The sequence below is a fragment of the Phalacrocorax aristotelis genome, chromosome 6 (assembly GCF_949628215.1).
Source record: "Phalacrocorax aristotelis chromosome 6, bGulAri2.1, whole genome shotgun sequence".
In the NCBI taxonomy this organism is placed as follows: Eukaryota; Metazoa; Chordata; class Aves; order Suliformes; family Phalacrocoracidae; genus Phalacrocorax; species Phalacrocorax aristotelis.
Window position 1 is genome coordinate 8233401 of NC_134281.1, and position 17438 is coordinate 8250838.

The 17438-nt window shown below is 41.9% G+C and overlaps 1 protein-coding gene across 33 annotated transcripts in view; it reads left to right on the plus strand.

Moving 5' to 3' along the window:
* MAGI1 (membrane associated guanylate kinase, WW and PDZ domain containing 1) overlaps window positions 1-17438 on the plus strand; it is a 359200-nt gene that overhangs the window by 329953 nt on the left and 11809 nt on the right. For 17 of the 33 annotated variants that reach the window (XM_075095718.1, XM_075095720.1, XM_075095721.1 and 14 more), the window contains 5 exons: window positions 3892-3969; window positions 6707-6798; window positions 7967-8159; window positions 11305-11598; window positions 14807-15010. In XM_075095718.1, coding sequence (XP_074951819.1) covers window positions 3892-3969; window positions 6707-6798; window positions 7967-8159; window positions 11305-11598; window positions 14807-15010 — 861 coding nt within the window. The remainder of the gene's footprint in view (window positions 1-3891; window positions 3970-6706; window positions 6799-7966; window positions 8160-11304; window positions 11599-14806; window positions 15011-17438) is intronic. The other 16 variants (XM_075095723.1, XM_075095726.1, XM_075095727.1 and 13 more) reach the window with 5 other exon arrangements.

Genomic DNA, 17438 nt, shown 5'->3' on the forward strand with positions numbered 1-17438 from the left:
TGAAAGGTGAAGAAAAACAGAAAAGATGTAGTCTAAGTGAAAAAGGCAGTTGGACATGCTTTGTCTCCTGTTGTGGTCTGATCCCCAAAGCATGACTGGTGGTTTTATTTAGACGTCAGTGGTCAGCTCTTGCTCCTTCCCTCACCTTTCATCTCTCTCCCCAGTCTCACAAATGGAGACTGTGATTCACAGCTGAAACCCGGCACTTCACCTGCCCTGGGAGCTTGGGGTGAGCTACCGTGTTTCTTTCTCTGTGTTTGGTCTGCATCAAAAGTGGGAAATTGGTGGCTGCTCTGTTATGAACGTGAATCATCCGTTTGAGACTCACTTCCCAGTGTTGCCCAAGCACTGGCTATGTGGCTCTTGGATCACTCGTAGGGAGCTCTGCTGACATGGAGCACCACAGACTGCGGGGTAGGCGAAACCGTTCCCTGGGCCTCCAGTTTCACTGTCTGTCTGCTCCACATGTGCTGTTCTTCGTGTTTTTACCCAGCTGCGGTTCAGTTTAACTCCAGTGCCTCCTTTGGCTGGCGGTGATACGGTCATATCATTGCTTGCTTCTTTGCTTGAGCACCCATTCCCTTCGGCTTTGGGATTGAAGTTGGCACATCCTCTCCCATGACATTCGTAGCTTTGGGTGCTAGGTGTGACTTTCTCTGCATCCTTCTGATGAAGTCGTGAGCTAAACTGAATGCATACCTGGTGTACAGCAGGAGGATGCCACCCTAGTGCCAGTGCTGAGATTGGCTGGTACAACCTGTAACTGGGGCTTTTGGTGGGTCCTAGAAGCCCCTGCTGCCCAAGGAGGCCCAGCTCAGCTCTCCCAGCTCTTCCTGCTGCCCAGTCTGGGGCTTGCTCTCTGTTGATTCATGGCCTTAAGTTTTAATAAACCTGAAAAGGGTTGTAAAATGTTCTTTTGAGAGGCAGGGTTTTGAATCCCTAACATGTGGACTGAAAACCAGTGACAACCCTTCATGTCGAAGTATATGATGAAGTTAAGAAAGACAGAATTTTAGAGCATTAGATCATCTTCAGTGTTTTATTTCGTCCCATTTGTGAAATTGTTGAGTATAGAGAGAACATAGTGTAATTTTTCAAGTGCAGTTGACACCAAAAGATGAATTCATTAGCCTCAACCCAGACAGAATTTTTTTTTCATCTAAAAATAGTAATATAAAGGGGTTTCATTCAATATATGAATACACCGTCTCCAGGATGTTTCTAAGTACTGAATCTATGACCACCTACTGCCTTTTCACTGTAAGTGCATCCCACTGTTACTAACATTAATAATAATAATGTAGACATGGAAAGCACAGAGGCAACATTTAATTTTTCAGAATTGGTAAAATATGTTCTTCCTTTCTTTGAGTATTCTTTGGATCAGTATTTCATTAAAAAAAGACTATATTTGACTTGTATGACTTGTCTCACTGAAGCCATTGGTAGAGCAGAGTTTGGTTCCAAAGCACCAGATAACTCATAATTTTGTAAGTGCATGTATTTGGATGCGATTCTGTGATTTTTGTATTTACCCAATGCATCTTAATATCAGGAAGTAGTCGGATTCTGTGGAGGAGAGCCACACACATTGCCTCTTCAGGGAAAGGAAAAAAAAAAAATTAAGCTATAATTGATAACGCAAAGCTAAGCAATGGTTCAGTAACAGTGTCTGGACTCTGGCTGAGTGGCAGATGAGAACTTCAACTTTATTCATCAAATATGGGCTAAAGTTCCCTCACATACAGCCCCCCCTGGGTGAGGGAAGCAGGCCTGCAAGGTGCTGAGTGCTTGGGCTCCAGTCCAAGGAAGCTCATTTTCAAGCTGTAAATCCAAAGGGACTTGGATGCTTTAAGGCTAAGGCTCTGCTCCAGTGTGGCCCAGAGTCACAGTTCTTTGCTGGATTAAGACTTTTGAGGCTTTGTGTTGAGTGAATCTGAAAACAGATCATTTGGCAGCGATAACAAATGCACTCTTTGCTGGTGCTAAGTTTTAGCCACCTGAGCTTGTCTTTATGGGTAACTCATTGCTGCTAGTGGGAGTTGTGTACATGAATCAGAGAGAAGCACAAACCCTTAAGGTTTAAACACTGAAGCGGTTCCAAGATCCAGGAAAGATGTACGTGAAGAGCACTCGGTGAGAAAAATAGCAATTGAATAGTTTATCGCAATTCTGAAATCTTGCACTGTTTTATTGAAAATATATTTTTATAATATGATTTTTATTTTTCAATGTATTATTAAACTTCCTTAAAGATTAACACAATCTGTTGTCAAATTTTCCTCATGTGGCCTGATTGCTTTGCAAAATACGATATCCTACATATGGCCATCTGTCAAAACAGCAGTGACAAAATGAATTAATCTGAATTGCAGATGTGTTAATGAATCCCTTTGAAGGGCTTAAGCATTCAATTAAAAGTAAAGCAGAACACGACAGATAATTTTTAAAGCTTTTAAAATATTCTAAGTTATCATTAATATTTGAATTTTATTTTCGGGCACATAATTTATTTGGTAGGTTTTTCTCTCCCCAAATCTAATTAAAATAAAGAAAATAAAGTTTTGACCCCAGTGTGTAGTATTCACTCACCAGCAGTTACATAGAATTAAAAATATTTGCACAATGATACCAAACATTAGATACTTTCTTCCTAAAATAGAAAAGTACTCTCAGGAAATTGCAGCCGCCTTCTGATCACACTGACTTTAAGGATGATAGTAAAAGCCCCTTGGTAGGGTTATGTCCTTTTATTATATTAATAGGAGACAAACAGTTGCAGTCATACACCTGGGCACACAGATGTGTCCGTGCCCTCAGAGAATGTCTTGCTAAAAAAGACCATGGTACTTGCAGCGTGCTGCGTGAGCAGCAGAGGCTGATGAGCTGTCACGGAGCTGGGTCGTGGGCAGACTTTGCTGGTGCTCGTCTGGCACCAGCCTGGTCCATGGCTCTGTCAAGGCATTGCGCCTTCCCCAAACCTCAGTGGCAGGACTTGGTCATCTTGTCGAGAACATGCTGAAGCCATGTTTCAGAAGCTTTCCAAAGCAATGAATGATTAAAAGGGAAAGACAGGAAAAGTGGAATTCTCCTGCAGTGGCATAGCTTAGAAAACAGGGCTTTCCTGCAAATGTGGAATCTCATGAGATTTATGGCTAAATCACAGGACTTTTCAACACTGAAACTCTCCATTGGCTTCAGTGAGGCTATTCACTCTTAACTTCAGACTTGTCCTTAGATGCTTTGCTGAATCTGGACCTTAAAACTTTTGTACTTTGCCAAGCTATGAGTCATTGAAAGTGCTGCTGCCTCAAATGAGCTAGTGACTAAAGCAAACTCATACTGATTTTTTTTTAATCCATCTTTTGTTGAAACTGATATCACACTGGGCAGAAGTTTTTTTATATATAACATGTAAGATAATTGTTAAAGTTTGTATAGGCAAGTTTGATTTCAATGACCTCTAATTAAGCACTGTGTTCATTGTTCATCACCTTGTATGCAGAATTTCTTTTAACGTTAGAAAAAGATATTTCCATTTGGAAAATCAACTGTGTCGTGATGGTGGAAATTTTTTTGTAGAAAAGTCTTTTTAAGGTATTCTCAAAAAGATTCTTCCTCTAAGGAGAAAAAAGAGTTATTCAAATATACCTGCATGCCTGTGCATAAACATATAAATTCGTGTGTGTGTGTGTGTGTATTATATATCCACATGTACACAGGCATGTGCAAATAGATGTGAAAGTTAGAATTTTGTAATCCATAGTAGCTGTAACCTTAGCAATTTATGCATGAAAGCCTAACATGATCCATACAGTCAAAATTAATTAAATGAACTAACAAGAAAGCAGATACATTAAGCTTTGCAAATTTGTAAAATTAATATTACAGCTATGTCACCTTCGCCTGCAACTGGACTGAGCAAGGGTGAAAGAGAGAGAGAAATCAGTTCCACGAGTTTTGGAGAATGTAAGACTGTGCCGAGAATGTATCTGTGTCTTGTGATGTCTTGTTCTGGTGTCATTGCTGCTCTGTGGCGGGGGGCTCTTCATCACCAAGGGAGTCTGGCAGGGCCGTACGCCAAGGTTAGCCACAAAGGTGCAAAGTACTTGCTTTACTGTGTACTGGCTAGCAGCGGATTTTGTAGGCGGCGGTGCGGGGGTATCATGTTCCCATTTCGTTCATGAGTTTGCCTGTGTGGCTCATCAACAGGGCTGTAGCACTTGCCTCTCCTTCCATTCCTCCTCACAGCCTCAGCAAAACTCTTCTTACCGCTTTTGCGATGCTTTCCAAAGGGTCTGGTTTAATTCAGGACAAGCAGACTGGCAAGTTTTACCCGCCTGGGCTACGTACATGTTTTTGACAGAAAGGGTCAGGCGTGCTTGAGATCAGGTCAAGGTGCAAAGATGCAATGAAAGACTCCTGGAGACCATTTTTCATTTGTTTTCAACAAAATTTCAGCACCGCTGTAAAATTTTCCCTTTAGGTAAGGAAAGTGACTCCTCTGAAGCGCTACTGAATAATGGAGTAATTCTCCAGAATGGAGAGCCTCAGGGGTCCCGCCTCAGCTCTGTGGAAGCACAGAGGTGGTTGGGGTTTTCTGGGCCGTGCCAGTGAATCACCATATTGCAGAGTTGGCGCAAAAAGCAGTAACAGGAGTTTTGTTCGATTTGTACTCATGCTGTGTAAATGGGTGTTGTCTGTATGTTTGTTGTATCTGTGTTTCACCTCTCTGTAATCCTTCCAGCGGAAGGAGCATTACATGAATGAACTTCCTTCTTTGGGTATAGACTTGTCTTTTTTTGTTGCTTTGGTTTGACACCGCTGTTACACCTCGGCTTGCCGTTAGCTCCAGCGGCCGTTAATTGGCTAGCTGGTATGCGAACCAGGAACATAAGGCATCGATCAGTGAGACTGGAGAGTTGACAAATGGGAAGGTGTTGAGAGATGCCGAGGAAACGGGCCCACGCTGAAGCTCTCTGCAGAAGCCGTTTTGCCTCTGACAGATCCAACACGCACTATTAATTGGTTGGGGCCAGCCTTTGCCAAAAAAAGACTGCGAAGTGCTGTAGAGACGCTTCCGAATGTGTCTGCTCTTCACGTTCCCCCTCGCTGAAGGCAGCGACAAACACCAGTTAATTGATTGTCTAAGTTCTGCTGTTGTGCCACACGTCTGTGCGGTGGCGAGCTGCCTTCAGCCAGCTCGCCTGAACAGATGAACCACACAGGCTTCCAGCATGTTCATCACCTGATTATTCTGTAATTGTATCTGGACAAAAATTAGCTTCTAGTTCAGTAAGGTAATGTGCATGGATCTTAAGCTTAGTTTATAACTGCAAGTAATCAAAATGAGAAAATATGATACATAAAATCAATGGCTGTAAACCGGTTTGAATGAAAATGTCAAAGCAGGCATCTGTGCCTTAGCACTCACCTGTTCTTTTAATTTTCAGTATTCTAGCTCTTAAAGTCATGTTATATTTTAAACCTGTTGATCTATTGAAGAGGAATCATCAGAGCTAGCCAAAAGTCTCAACACTGAAAAGCACCAGATGTCTAGACCCAAACCATTGCGCAACAGGCAGCGACGATGTAAAATGCAATTAGAGCCCAGTCTGACGCTCACTGGTGTCAATGCAAAACAACCAGTTTATCTGCTCACAGATACAGAAAACTAGATTAATGTCTTGCATCCTGTATCTGAGTATGCACTTATTTAAATTACATTCCTGAATGATATACTTTGGTTTAGATGATGATTCTTTACTAAAGATGTAGGCAGCTGACTTGTAAAGGAACAGCTTTCTTTATCATTAATTACAAATTTTGGGAGGGCATCATTACAAAATTAGTCTATGTTACAGATACTAACCAATAAATATTAAATGAACCTGAAGTTGTCTTCTGATATGATTTAATGTTAGCAATTAATTTTGCATTTTTAAAAAAGGGATGAAAGCAAGCATGAATAAGTTAATATAAAACATTACTGTTCAACTGCACTTCAAGGTTAATACTTCACTGTATGTAATATTCATTGTAAAAACCTTGCTGGTGTTTAATACTAATGAGTAGGTGAGGTTGAGCTTTTTAATGTTTCCAGGTGTTTTTGTCTGTTCAGTGGTTTTACAGAGCCCGTACATGAGCAAGTGAGAGTCAGGAGAGCTGCTTTGCTTTCAGTGGAGCCTTTCCATTTTCCACCAACTGGGGATCTGTCCCATAGTTATTTAAAGCAGTGTCAGTAGACAGATAGCAAACTGTGCTTCTGGAAGTTAATTAAACAGTAGAAGTCATAACAAGTAGCTCTTTTGTCTCCCATGAAAGAGGAGGCAGCTGTATTGTTTCTGGCAGAGTGATTCTGTGTTGTACACATTTATTTATTGATGATTTGGAAGAGGCTCTAGCACTGGGTAATGGTGCTAGTATTGATGGAAGGAAATATTATAGCGATAAATAAATGGAAAGTCACAAATAGACACCTAGAAGGTAGAAGCCACCTTATAATTTTTAGTAGTAATTTAAATAATAATCCTTTAGTATTTAAACCATAAATGTTCTTAATTATGTCTAAAAATTCAAGACTGCCTCATTTAAAGAGTAAAACTGTGCAGCAGATCCCTCTACGTGTACATCAGACTAGTCATGATTTGGATATAAAGGTGTGTGGTTTTGATTAAAAATGATAGTTTTCCTTCTTTCCTTTCAGTTCCAGATTACCAAGAGCAGGATATCTTTCTATGGAGAAAGGAAACCGGTTTTGGATTTAGGATTCTAGGTGGAAATGAGCCTGGAGAACCTGTGAGTACATCTAGAAGTGGTCGTGTTTTAACTTGCATCATCTTCCAGAATCATAGCAGGAGCATGTACAGATGTGCAGAACTGTGCCATGGCATCTCTATTAAAATAACTAGTAGGCTATGTATTTACATCCTGCAACTCCTCTCCACCCTCCCTTCAAAAAACAACCCAAAACTCCCATAAATGAAATGGGTTTGGCTTCCCCTACTATTCCCTGGTTTTGTGATAGCCCAAATGAAAACACATAGGTTGGAAGTTGCCTGGGCACTGAGGAAAGGATGTCCTGGTCAAGTTTGCAAGTATTTTGACCCTGGAGTGTCAGGTTTTCTATTTGCTTAGTTCCCTCCTTGAATTTGCTTAACTTCTTTACCATAAATCCAGTGCCTGTGGAAGGTGTCAGGCTAAAAACACATGGTCTTTCATGTGCTGCATCAGTCAAAGCTACATAGTGGCAGCATAAATTTCCACATATTTCCCTGACAAAATTATTTTGCTCATTTGTGGAAAGAGAGGCCATGAATTCCTCTCACATTAGAGTAACTCCACAGAACTCACTGAAGATAAAAGAAGGCTGGGTTAGTGGACAGTTGAGTGGTACGGAGCTTGTAAACCCTAGAGGCAACTGAAAGGATAACTCAATCTCAGCCTCCCTGACAAGACCCTCAGTGCTTTTAACCATCTTCCTCTCTGGTCACTGTCTGGTTGAACACATCTCCCAAGGCTGTCTGTCATTAGAGTGAATAGACTGCCTGAAGAAATAAGATGTCAATTTATTACAGTTTCATGATGTGGATTCACATGGAACTGCTTTCACAGGAGCAACTTTCCTGACCAGCAGACATTTGCCTACAGTTTCCCTACTAAATTGGGTCTAACTACCAGTGCCCCTTGCTTCCAGCCGTTGAGCCTAGTTCTCATTTTTCCTTTCCTTCCTTCCTTCCTTCCTTCCTTCCTTCCTTCCTTCCTTCCTTCCTTCCTTCCTTCCTTCCTTCCTTCCTTCCTTCCTTCCTTCCTTCCTTCCTTCCTTCCTTCCTTCCTTCCTTCCTTCCTTCCTTCCTTCCTTCCTTCCTTCCTTCCTTCCTCCCTCCCTCCCTCCCTCCCTCCCTCCCTCCCCCCCCCCCCCCCCCTTTCCTTCCTCTCTTTTCTCCTATTTGTGCTAATTCATCAGATATACATCGGTCACATTGTACCGCTGGGTGCTGCTGATGCTGACGGCCGCCTGAGATCGGGCGATGAACTGATCTGCGTGGATGGGACGCCTGTTGTCGGAAAATCGCACCAGCTTGTCGTCCAGCTTATGCAACAGGCAGCCAAACAAGGTCATGTCAATCTGACCGTCAGGCGCAAAGTGGTTTACACAGGTAGGCTGCAGTGTCACTCTGCAGGGGTAGATTTTCTTGCCAGACTCCATCTGTTCAGCAAAAAGTTTAAAGAACAAAAGCTCCTCCTTGTAATACTGGGAAAACTTGGGGGACGTGGTGTTATTCTTCCTCTTTTGGCTATTTTTAGTCTTTTTTTGTTCTTGATCAAATAAGTTTCAAATAATTTGTTTCCAGTCAAGACTCTTTCAATCTCAGTTGGCTTCTCCAGTCTTCTTGAAGGTTTCTGATAAAACAGGGAACTCTTCAGTTGCAACATACCATTTTTAGGTGGACTCATGCAGCAACAGACACTGTGCCTGACTGCCTGTGTCTTCTGTTTTCTTCCCAAAATAGCTGTGCTGCCTGGTAGCCAGCCTTGAACTGGGAGTGAGGGAGAAGAGGCTGAGTCCACAGGAGCAGAGGCGAGGGCAGAGAGCGAGTGAGGGCATTGGTGTCTGATGGCTAATGTCCCAGGCACAGGAGAAGCTTCAGCTGAGGTTGTACCATGTAGTCAAACAGCTGCAGGATGCAAAACTGTAAGCGTCATTGGTTCTGGTAGTGCAGGGCGTGCATGTTTGTTGTAACAGAGAGGTCTCCATGTGCTGCGTTATGCTAGACGTTGTGCACATGCTGCACAAGTGTATGGTCTAAACAGACAAAAAAGAAGCTGGCAGAAAGACAGAGATGCAGAGAGAAGTGGCACTGCCTGGTGGCACCCGCTTCAGTGACACAAAAATGTCCTCATAGCAAAGAAAATGAAGACACAAGTATGAGCTTTCTAAATGGCATGTGACCTTATGCATAATACTGGGGAGTAACACAGGGGTGCTCCCTCTTCTTGTGAGTCCCTTTAGGGAGCTTGAGTGTGGAATTCAGTTTAGCTCACTTGTTCAAAAGAAAGCACATTATATAGCTTTTCAAGCTTAGGCATCAGCAGAAAAATCGGCAGTGATGTACTTTCATTTTAAAGAGCATCAAAATAACATTCAGATTGAAATTAGGCCCACAGCAGAAGTTAGGACTAGAACAGTACCTCTAAAATAGTTCTGTATTCTTATCCAGGGCTGAGCTCCTTCTTTCCTTCTTCCTATTGTAGATTAAATGATGGGTTGTCTCTCCTCTGATAGCCTTACAAGATGCTGCCAATGTGAGAGAAGCTTTAGGACATGAGTTTGGGAAGAAGGAGAAGGGCCGCTGAATCTTGATACTGTTTTTGTGCGTAGATTTTCTGTCCAGTTTTACAGCCTCCAGGCTAGAAATTACCATAAAAGATTTAGATTCTTGAGAGATCTCAATAAAAACCCTTGATATTTCATTCAGGGGCTTGTTACTCCACACTGAGCTATTTCTGAATCATTTCAAATGTGGAGATTTACTGTAGGATAAATTATTCAGGATCCCTTCTTTCACCTTATATTTCCAGGCTTTTAAATTCCAGCATGACTTTTAGAGAAGCCTCTTCCTGAATTTTGGTCCCTTATTCCTCCTTTCATCTATATGCCAGTACAAAAAGATCATTGACCTAAATGGGTACTCCATGTCTTGAGATGCATATAGAAGAAAGTTTATACTCCTGTATTTTTAATATGTAGAATGCTATATATTTAGTACATACTTTGAGTATATAAATGCAAACAGGTACTCCTTTCCAAGAATATGTTCAAGTTATTTTTCTTTGGATCAAGGGTTTACAGGTTGAATTTTTTTTGTCATCCATTTTCTTGTTTTTCCTTGTAAGACCTTCAACCTAATTTTGAAACATCAATTCTGAGAAGTGACCTGATTAGCAGAGGCAGCCATTCAGTAGAGACAAGTGCAATATGCTGCTTTCAGCCGTGCAAATGGACTGTGGAGAACTGGCTGAGTCACAAAAAGTGGAAGCTACTGTGGGCCACGAGCTTTAACCTGAGGTTGGCTCAGGTGAAGAAAAACAGTGTGCTGGGATGTAGGCAGGGGGGAACTCTCCTGATTTCCCAGCAGATGATGGCTTAGCTGCAATATGGTCCAGCACTTCAAGAAAGACATGTTTGAGTTGGAGAGCGCCCAACTGGAGGGAGTCCAGAGGACCAGCGAGAATAAGGAGAGCTCTAGAAAACATGGTCTGCAAGGAAATATTGAACAAATTGGGATTGTTTAGCCTAAAGCAGAGAAGGGGGAGGAGGTGTTAAACTCCCCAAGACTATAAGAAGCTGCTGCAAAGAGGAAAGGAATAATATGTTCTCCATATGCCTGCTAGATAGAACTAGAAATAATAGCCTTATGTTGCAGCAGGGAAGATTTAAGTTAGATATTGCAACCAATAGATTGCCTGGGGAGATATTTAACAGCAGATTAGACAAACATCTGTCAGGACTGATAGTAAGTATAGTTGGCCCTGACTTGAGCAGAGTGTGAACTAAGCGATTTTTCTCAGACTTCTTCAAGCTTTTTCATAGCTGATTAGATTTTAAACTAATACCACTTCCAACTTCAGTTGCCGTTAGACACTTGTTTAATATTAATGCTAATGTTAATAATGTTTAATTGTTCCCCACCGACTGTGCCAGACTCTGCAGACGATAGTTGCTGGTTCTTCCATCCAGAAAAACTTGGTTCACAAGTTTTTTTGCTTTCGTATGGGTGGTTATTATTACTTAAGATTATGTTAATCAAAGATGATCAGTGCTACCCAGCTGATAGCATTGAGTTAAAAAATATGCAGGTGTTAGTGATGGGTATTTGATCTTACTCTCTCTCCTCGTGGCTTATGCACATGTACACAGTCGCACATATATCGCTGAAGTGGGGATGTGATAGCTAAAGGAGGCACCTCTGAGCTAATGTAACCCAGGTTTAAAATGCCACAGAGCACCCAAGCGCACAGCACTGTGCTGGTTTAACCGTACTGCTGCTGTACTTCGGCAGCGAAAGGCTTTGTCTGCATGACTGGAGAGGATGAGCATGTTGTGTGGCCAGTGGTGTCACCGAACAGAGCTGTAGGTGGTGGCACCTGAAAGGAGACAGCCCTTGGTCACTCTGGCCGTGATTTATAGATTAAAGCAGGTGATTTGTCTTTTGGTTTTTTTAACCTTTTTCTCAGTGGACAGCACTTTTCAAGCACTAAATGGTGCAGCCTGCTCAGACAGTCTTTTTTTTCCCTCCCTAGTTCCCAAGGCAGAGAACGAAGTTCCGTCCCCAGCCTCTTCCCACCACAGCAGCAACCAGCCGGCCTCGCTGACGGAGGAGAAGCGAACGCCACAGGGCAGCCAGAACTCCCTCAACACCGTCAGCTCGGGCAGCGGCAGCACCAGCGGCATCGGCAGCGGTGGTGGCGGGGGAAGTGGTGTCGTCAGCGCCGTGGTCCAGCCCTACGATGTGGAAATCCGCCGCGGCGAAAACGAGGGGTTCGGCTTCGTCATTGTCTCGTCAGTGAGCAGGCCGGAGGCGGGGACAACATTCGGTAAGTCTTGGGGTTTTTTCAATGCCCCTCGAATGAGATGCAGATATGAGCACTGCAGCACAAGGAGGCGAGTGGGGATCTGTTTAATTAAAACTCTTGAGCATGCCCTAATTAACGTAATTAATAGCTTAATCGGAGGCCAAGACTTGGTAGGTGTTTGCCTCCTGGGTTTTGTTCAGTACTGAGTTGAGAAAAGCAAAATGAGTAATCCCAACCTGAAGAGCAAAATTGCCACCAATGGCAATTCCTGGTGCTTCCTGATGCCCCAGCTCTCTCTGCTAGCTGGACGCCTTTCTGGGGTTTGCTCTCAGAAGAGCAGCTGGGGGGTCCCCCCAGTGATGGTGTTTGCTAATGCAGAAGTGGAGTAGGTGGAATGAAATATGTCTCCCAATAGTGGAATTGAGCTAGTTGATTTAAAGGCAACTTAAACTGATTAACTTCTTTTTAGCAATTAGGGCTATTCTGATCCTCATTATGGAGTGAGCATGCTGGTAGCTGGAAAGTTTTAATTAATAGTGCTTGCTGGTGAAACATAAAATGGAGAATACTGTTAAAAAAACAGGATTTTTTTTGACCCATTCCACCTCTTCCCAAATCCATTTCTTCAGCGTAGGGGGAAATGAAGTTCATGTGATATCACTCTTAATATCCTGCCCCAATAGAAGTGGTCATGGTTTCTTCCTGAAGACAGTCCTTTCTGCTAGGCAGTTACCCATTTCCAGGAGTTGCTGCAAAAGAGGCATAGTTCTGTCTACAGAGCAAACTAGTCATAGGTTGCAAAACACAAATAAGCTGGTTTTGCAAATGTGCACAGAACAGCCTGCTCTAGAGCAGTAACATCATTGCAAGGGGGAAACCAGTCAGAGATGCTATTTTCTTCCTTTTCCATCTCCACCAAAAGAGCCAGAGGCAGCGTCCACCTATATTTTGTAGGGAAAAAAGGTGTTTCCTCCCTGTTAGTCTGTAGCATGTCATAGATGGAGGGAGGAAGGAAAGACAGATGAGTGCCCTGGCCATCTTCACACTTCCTCTCAGAGCAGGGTTGTGGTTTGCAGACTCTCTGTACAGCTTGAATGTTCTTTGGGCATGCAGGTGCATGGGGCAAGAAGTGGCCTTTCCCCCTTTTTTCTCTGAAATTTCCTGCCGTTGCCCATCAGCAGTGCCATTGCTAATAAATCAAGGGAGCATCATCTCCTTTGCTGGTATTGGCATAGCACGGGCCATTTCTAACACTGTTTCAAGGGGGAAATATTTAGTATAGACTGGTGCATGGAGTTCTGTCTGTTCTCAGGTGCTAGGCTACCTCGCACTGTCCTTGCTGCTGGAAACTGCTCTTCCAGAATAGGTATTTTGGTGCCAGAACACAACGGTGTAATGTAATATAGGTTAAACTGAACTCAGTCTAAACGAGAGAGAGAGCTTTTATCTTCTGAAAGTATTTGCAAATGTGTGTAAGTAACTTTTACTGTATGAAGACTATGCTCTAACTCTTTTCTGCAGAGAGACCTTGACGTGAGGTTGTAAAGAGTTGTGTTTGCTTTAGCCCAAGATATTCGCTAACTGGAAGTTTTCTGTGCAGGGGGTCCTCATGGAGATCTGTTGATCTGTGACTGTTTTTCCTTTAATTTTTTCAAGTGTATTCAGCTTTTTCCTACTACTCTGCATGAGATGTGTTCCCTCTGCTGCGTGGTGCTTTCTTTGGACCTGCTTTGTAGTTTTTTTTTCTTTCATGGGTAGTATTTAAAGATGGGCCAAACTGGTTCTAAAACCCACCTTGGTGACTTTGGTGTGTGCTCTGTCATCTGTGTTCAGTGGATTGGATAGAGTAGGAACTCATAGCCTCAAAACAGCCTGTAAACTGGATGGAGCTTTATATTACCAGAAAAAGAAACTTTCTAACATCACAGTAAAAGAAGAAGAAAAAAAATACCCCTGCTATTTGCAACTAATATTAACACTTTCATCGCATCTTTCCAACCTTGTTCTCTCACTTCACGTTCCTTTTCTTAGCCTTTTCTTCATTACAGTCTTTCTAGTGTTGCCGTGTGTGCAGCTCTGTATATCTCTAAAACTACTAATCTAATAAAGACTACAGCACAGATAGGAAAGTGCATCTTGAGGGTGAATGTATTGTGGATGCAAAGTATGAGATGACCGCTCTGTATACCTCAGGGTTTTCATCATGTGCTTTGTGCCCGACGGCCTCTTGCCAGTGTGAAGAAGCTGTATAAAGTCCAGTGGATTTATCTGAGTGAAGTTGTGTATCCCCTGTGTACCAGTTCTGCATTTTATGAACAACCCTGTGTTTTTGTGACAAACAGTTGCATGGAACAGGAGGAGAATTTTGTCTCCAAAACACATTCATCCTAAAGTGCTCTTGCTCTGTGTGTCAGACATCTCAACGGTTTTGTGTGTGGTTTTAGAGGCATTTAAATGAGGAGGTCCTTATTCCTTCCCTGCTCCCGCCCTGCTGCCATCTGAGATCATAAAAGGGGTAGGGTTAACAGAGGCTGAGGTGGATGCCTGCACCAAACAGGTTACCTTTGTCAGTCTTGGCCCATCTGTTGTGGTCCTGTACTTTCCCTGGTAGTACCTTTATTCACAATGGAAGAAAACTGTTTCATGTTGCTTCCCCATCCAGCGCTGATAGATTGGGCCTTCGTGGTAGAAAAGGAGTCGTGCTCCCTCCTAGGCCTAGAACAATTTTATCTTTCTAAATCGAGAAAGAACAAAACATTGGCAGATGCTTCAACAGCAGTTGACTTAGGGAAAGGCTAGAAAGGCTGACACTGATGTAATCTTGGAGGAGGAAGGTTGTGTTTTCTACAAACAGTTTCAAGTATTTTGTTCAAAAATTAAATCAGGATTTGGGTTATGATGGGACTGCTAAGTGCAGTTGTAGTCTATAAAAATCTCACCATTTATTAACAGAAATCAAGGTGGGGGGAGTTTTGTGTGAATAACAAAACACCTTTTTGTAAAAGAAGTATTGTGCACTCATACTAGTTGATTGCCAATGTTTTGAACACTGGCAGCAAAGCTATCCTATAATAACTTTTGCTTGATGCATTAATTAATTAACCCTTAACCTTCTCTTTCCCTTTTCAACCCTTTTTCTCCTTTTCCCCTTCACCATATTCCCATGTTTGTAAACAATTAAAAAACCAAACCAAAACAAAACAAAACAACCCCCAAACCAATGCAAAAGCGGGAAATGCATGTGTGGCCATGCCTCACAAAATAGGTCGGATAATTGAAGGGAGTCCCGCAGACCGCTGTGGCAAGCTGAAAGTAGGCGATCGGATCTTGGCCGTGAATGGGTGCTCCATCACCAACAAGTCACATTCAGACATCGTCAACCTCATTAAGGAAGCGGGAAACACCGTTACCCTGCGCATCATTCCGGGAGATGGTAAAGTATATGTTTCCTGCTGTCTTCTCTGACCCTTTTGTTGGTTTTGTTCCCGGGCTTTTTGCATCAGGTGGAGCTGCAAAGTCATGGAGGACTCAATTTCCACTCCCACTTTGGGAATTAGCAGTGAGGGAGGTTGTGAGTCTTGCATAGTTTTATTTTTTGTTCCTTTCTATAGAAATGGGAGTTCTTATTTCTAAACAGGAAGCTGCTGATTCTACATTAAAAAAATAATATTCCATTCTATCATGTTCCTCCATGTATCTCCTTAAAATGATCTTCTGTAAATTTGATGCATATCTCGGTACACTTTGATTTGATTCTTAGGTTAATAATGCAGCTTTAGAATATTTGGGAATCACTTGTTAATATGTGGGATTCCTGAAGCTTTGTATATACACAAGCAGGCTATAGAGTAAAGAGATCACAGAAAGGGATAAACACTTTGTCATGTTTTAAGCTGTTTGAAAAGAAGATTTGTTTTTATTCTGAGTAAGTTGCTTTGGGAGCGAGCTCATGACATTTTGAAATGACTTTGTTAAATGGCGATGGCTCTGGAGCTGCTGTGTGCTTGCATCCAATCGTTCTAAGAGTTACCCTAGACAGGATCTCACTGGTTCAGATCAGAGGGAATGTGCAGGATCCCTAATAACATGCTGACACTAGATATTGGTTTCAGGTCATTGAACTATTTAATAAAAATAAGGATCTGTGTTACATATCAGTTTCATTAAGCTGATCGCTAGCTGTGACGCCAAATAGGAACAGAGCAGAAATGCATGTAAAGTATCTGGAGCAGAACTAAAATAGCTGTGGTTCTAATTTCTGAGCATTTTGTTTGTTCGTTGTCCTGCTCTGGCGTGGATGGGTTCATAGTGAGAACTCGTTAAGCAGAAATCTTTCTACATTACTCACTTTTTAAGCTGAATCCGTGGGTATAAGATTTGATGGCTCAGATACAGTGCTAATGAACAGTTCTTAGAGTTGTACAGGATATTGTTTGCATTCAGTCAAATACAAAGAAAGCATGTTAAGTTGGAGAGAAAGGCTGAGGAAGTATGACTGAATTGAAGCTGGTACCTGTAAAGCAGAATGAAGTTGTTACATGATGTGATTTGCAGTGAGAAGCATTCGGTAGTTGCTAACTCTCGTACTTTCTAATCTGAAACACGAGTTTGGTCACCCCACAGAGCATGATTATGCTATGCTTAGTTATAGGATAAAAATAGACCAGGATGAGAAATGATCTGGTTATAAATTATTTCTGTTTAGGATTATCTGTTTTGCATAAAGACTTTATTTTCCTACTGTTTAGTAGCCACCAGGTCAAATGTTATATGATTGTTTGCCGCTTCCAGCAATTTGAGTGTTCATGAATAATAAAATGGCTGTGAATCAGGCTAACATCTAAGCTGGCCTGTGCGTGCCGGTTTTAGAAGGTAAACTGGGAGAAGAATTGTTCATTACCTATATTTTGGTATCTGATCAAAATCAAGGAGGGTGAATCTTTGAATAAATCAATATTTTTTTAAAGGCAAAAATACTTAAGAAATAAATAACTTTTGAGTGGTTTAAAGCTTTCTTAAGAAGAATATAGCCTCCTGACCTGAATGCTCTGCCAGCCTAGTTCATGCAAATATGTGTACAAAATACCATGTTAAATTGCTTAGGTTAGGAGGGAAATCTGTAACTGTGACTGACATCAGGCATTCCTAAAGAAGGTGGAAAGCTGTAATTTAGTGAAGGAGTCAGCTCTTCTCTCTCATAGCAACGTCTTTTTTTTTTTTTAATGTCCCTTTGAAATTCCAAGCCAGATTGCCAACTCTGCATAGATTTACCTGCGTTTGATTTCCAAAAGCCAGTAAGACCAGGCACTCTCAGAATTGATGAGAGGTTTGCTCTAAAAAAATTAGATAATTAAGAAATTGGTCTCAATGATGTTTTCTTTTTGCTGTCTTTGGATGCTTTTGTTGATTTGTTTTCTTTTTGTTGCTTTTGGGGTGCTTTTTTGGTAAATATAAAGGGTCTAACAGTGCACTTAAAAGGGGGGAAAAAGAATAAATCAAAAGCCATGCTTCTCAGATAAACATGAAACTAAGGCTCATCACAAGGCCCATAATAAACTCACACTGCTAATCTCCTCTAACATTATTAAAAATACCAAGGGTATTTGCTGTGTAATGAGTCTTGCACCAGCTCATTGCCATAGACCACTGCAGGAGTGCAGCTGCAATGACATTATGAGGCTTTAACATACTCCCAGCTGATGCAAGGATACAGAGAGCTGAAAAATGGCAAGCTTAGATTAAGCATTTAACTGGTATCTGCATGTTCTAGGGCAGAACAGGGCAAGGAATCAATGAAGTATTTAGGATTTAGAACATACAATTGTAGTTCTACTAGACAGAATTTGTGTTCTGTTCGGGTT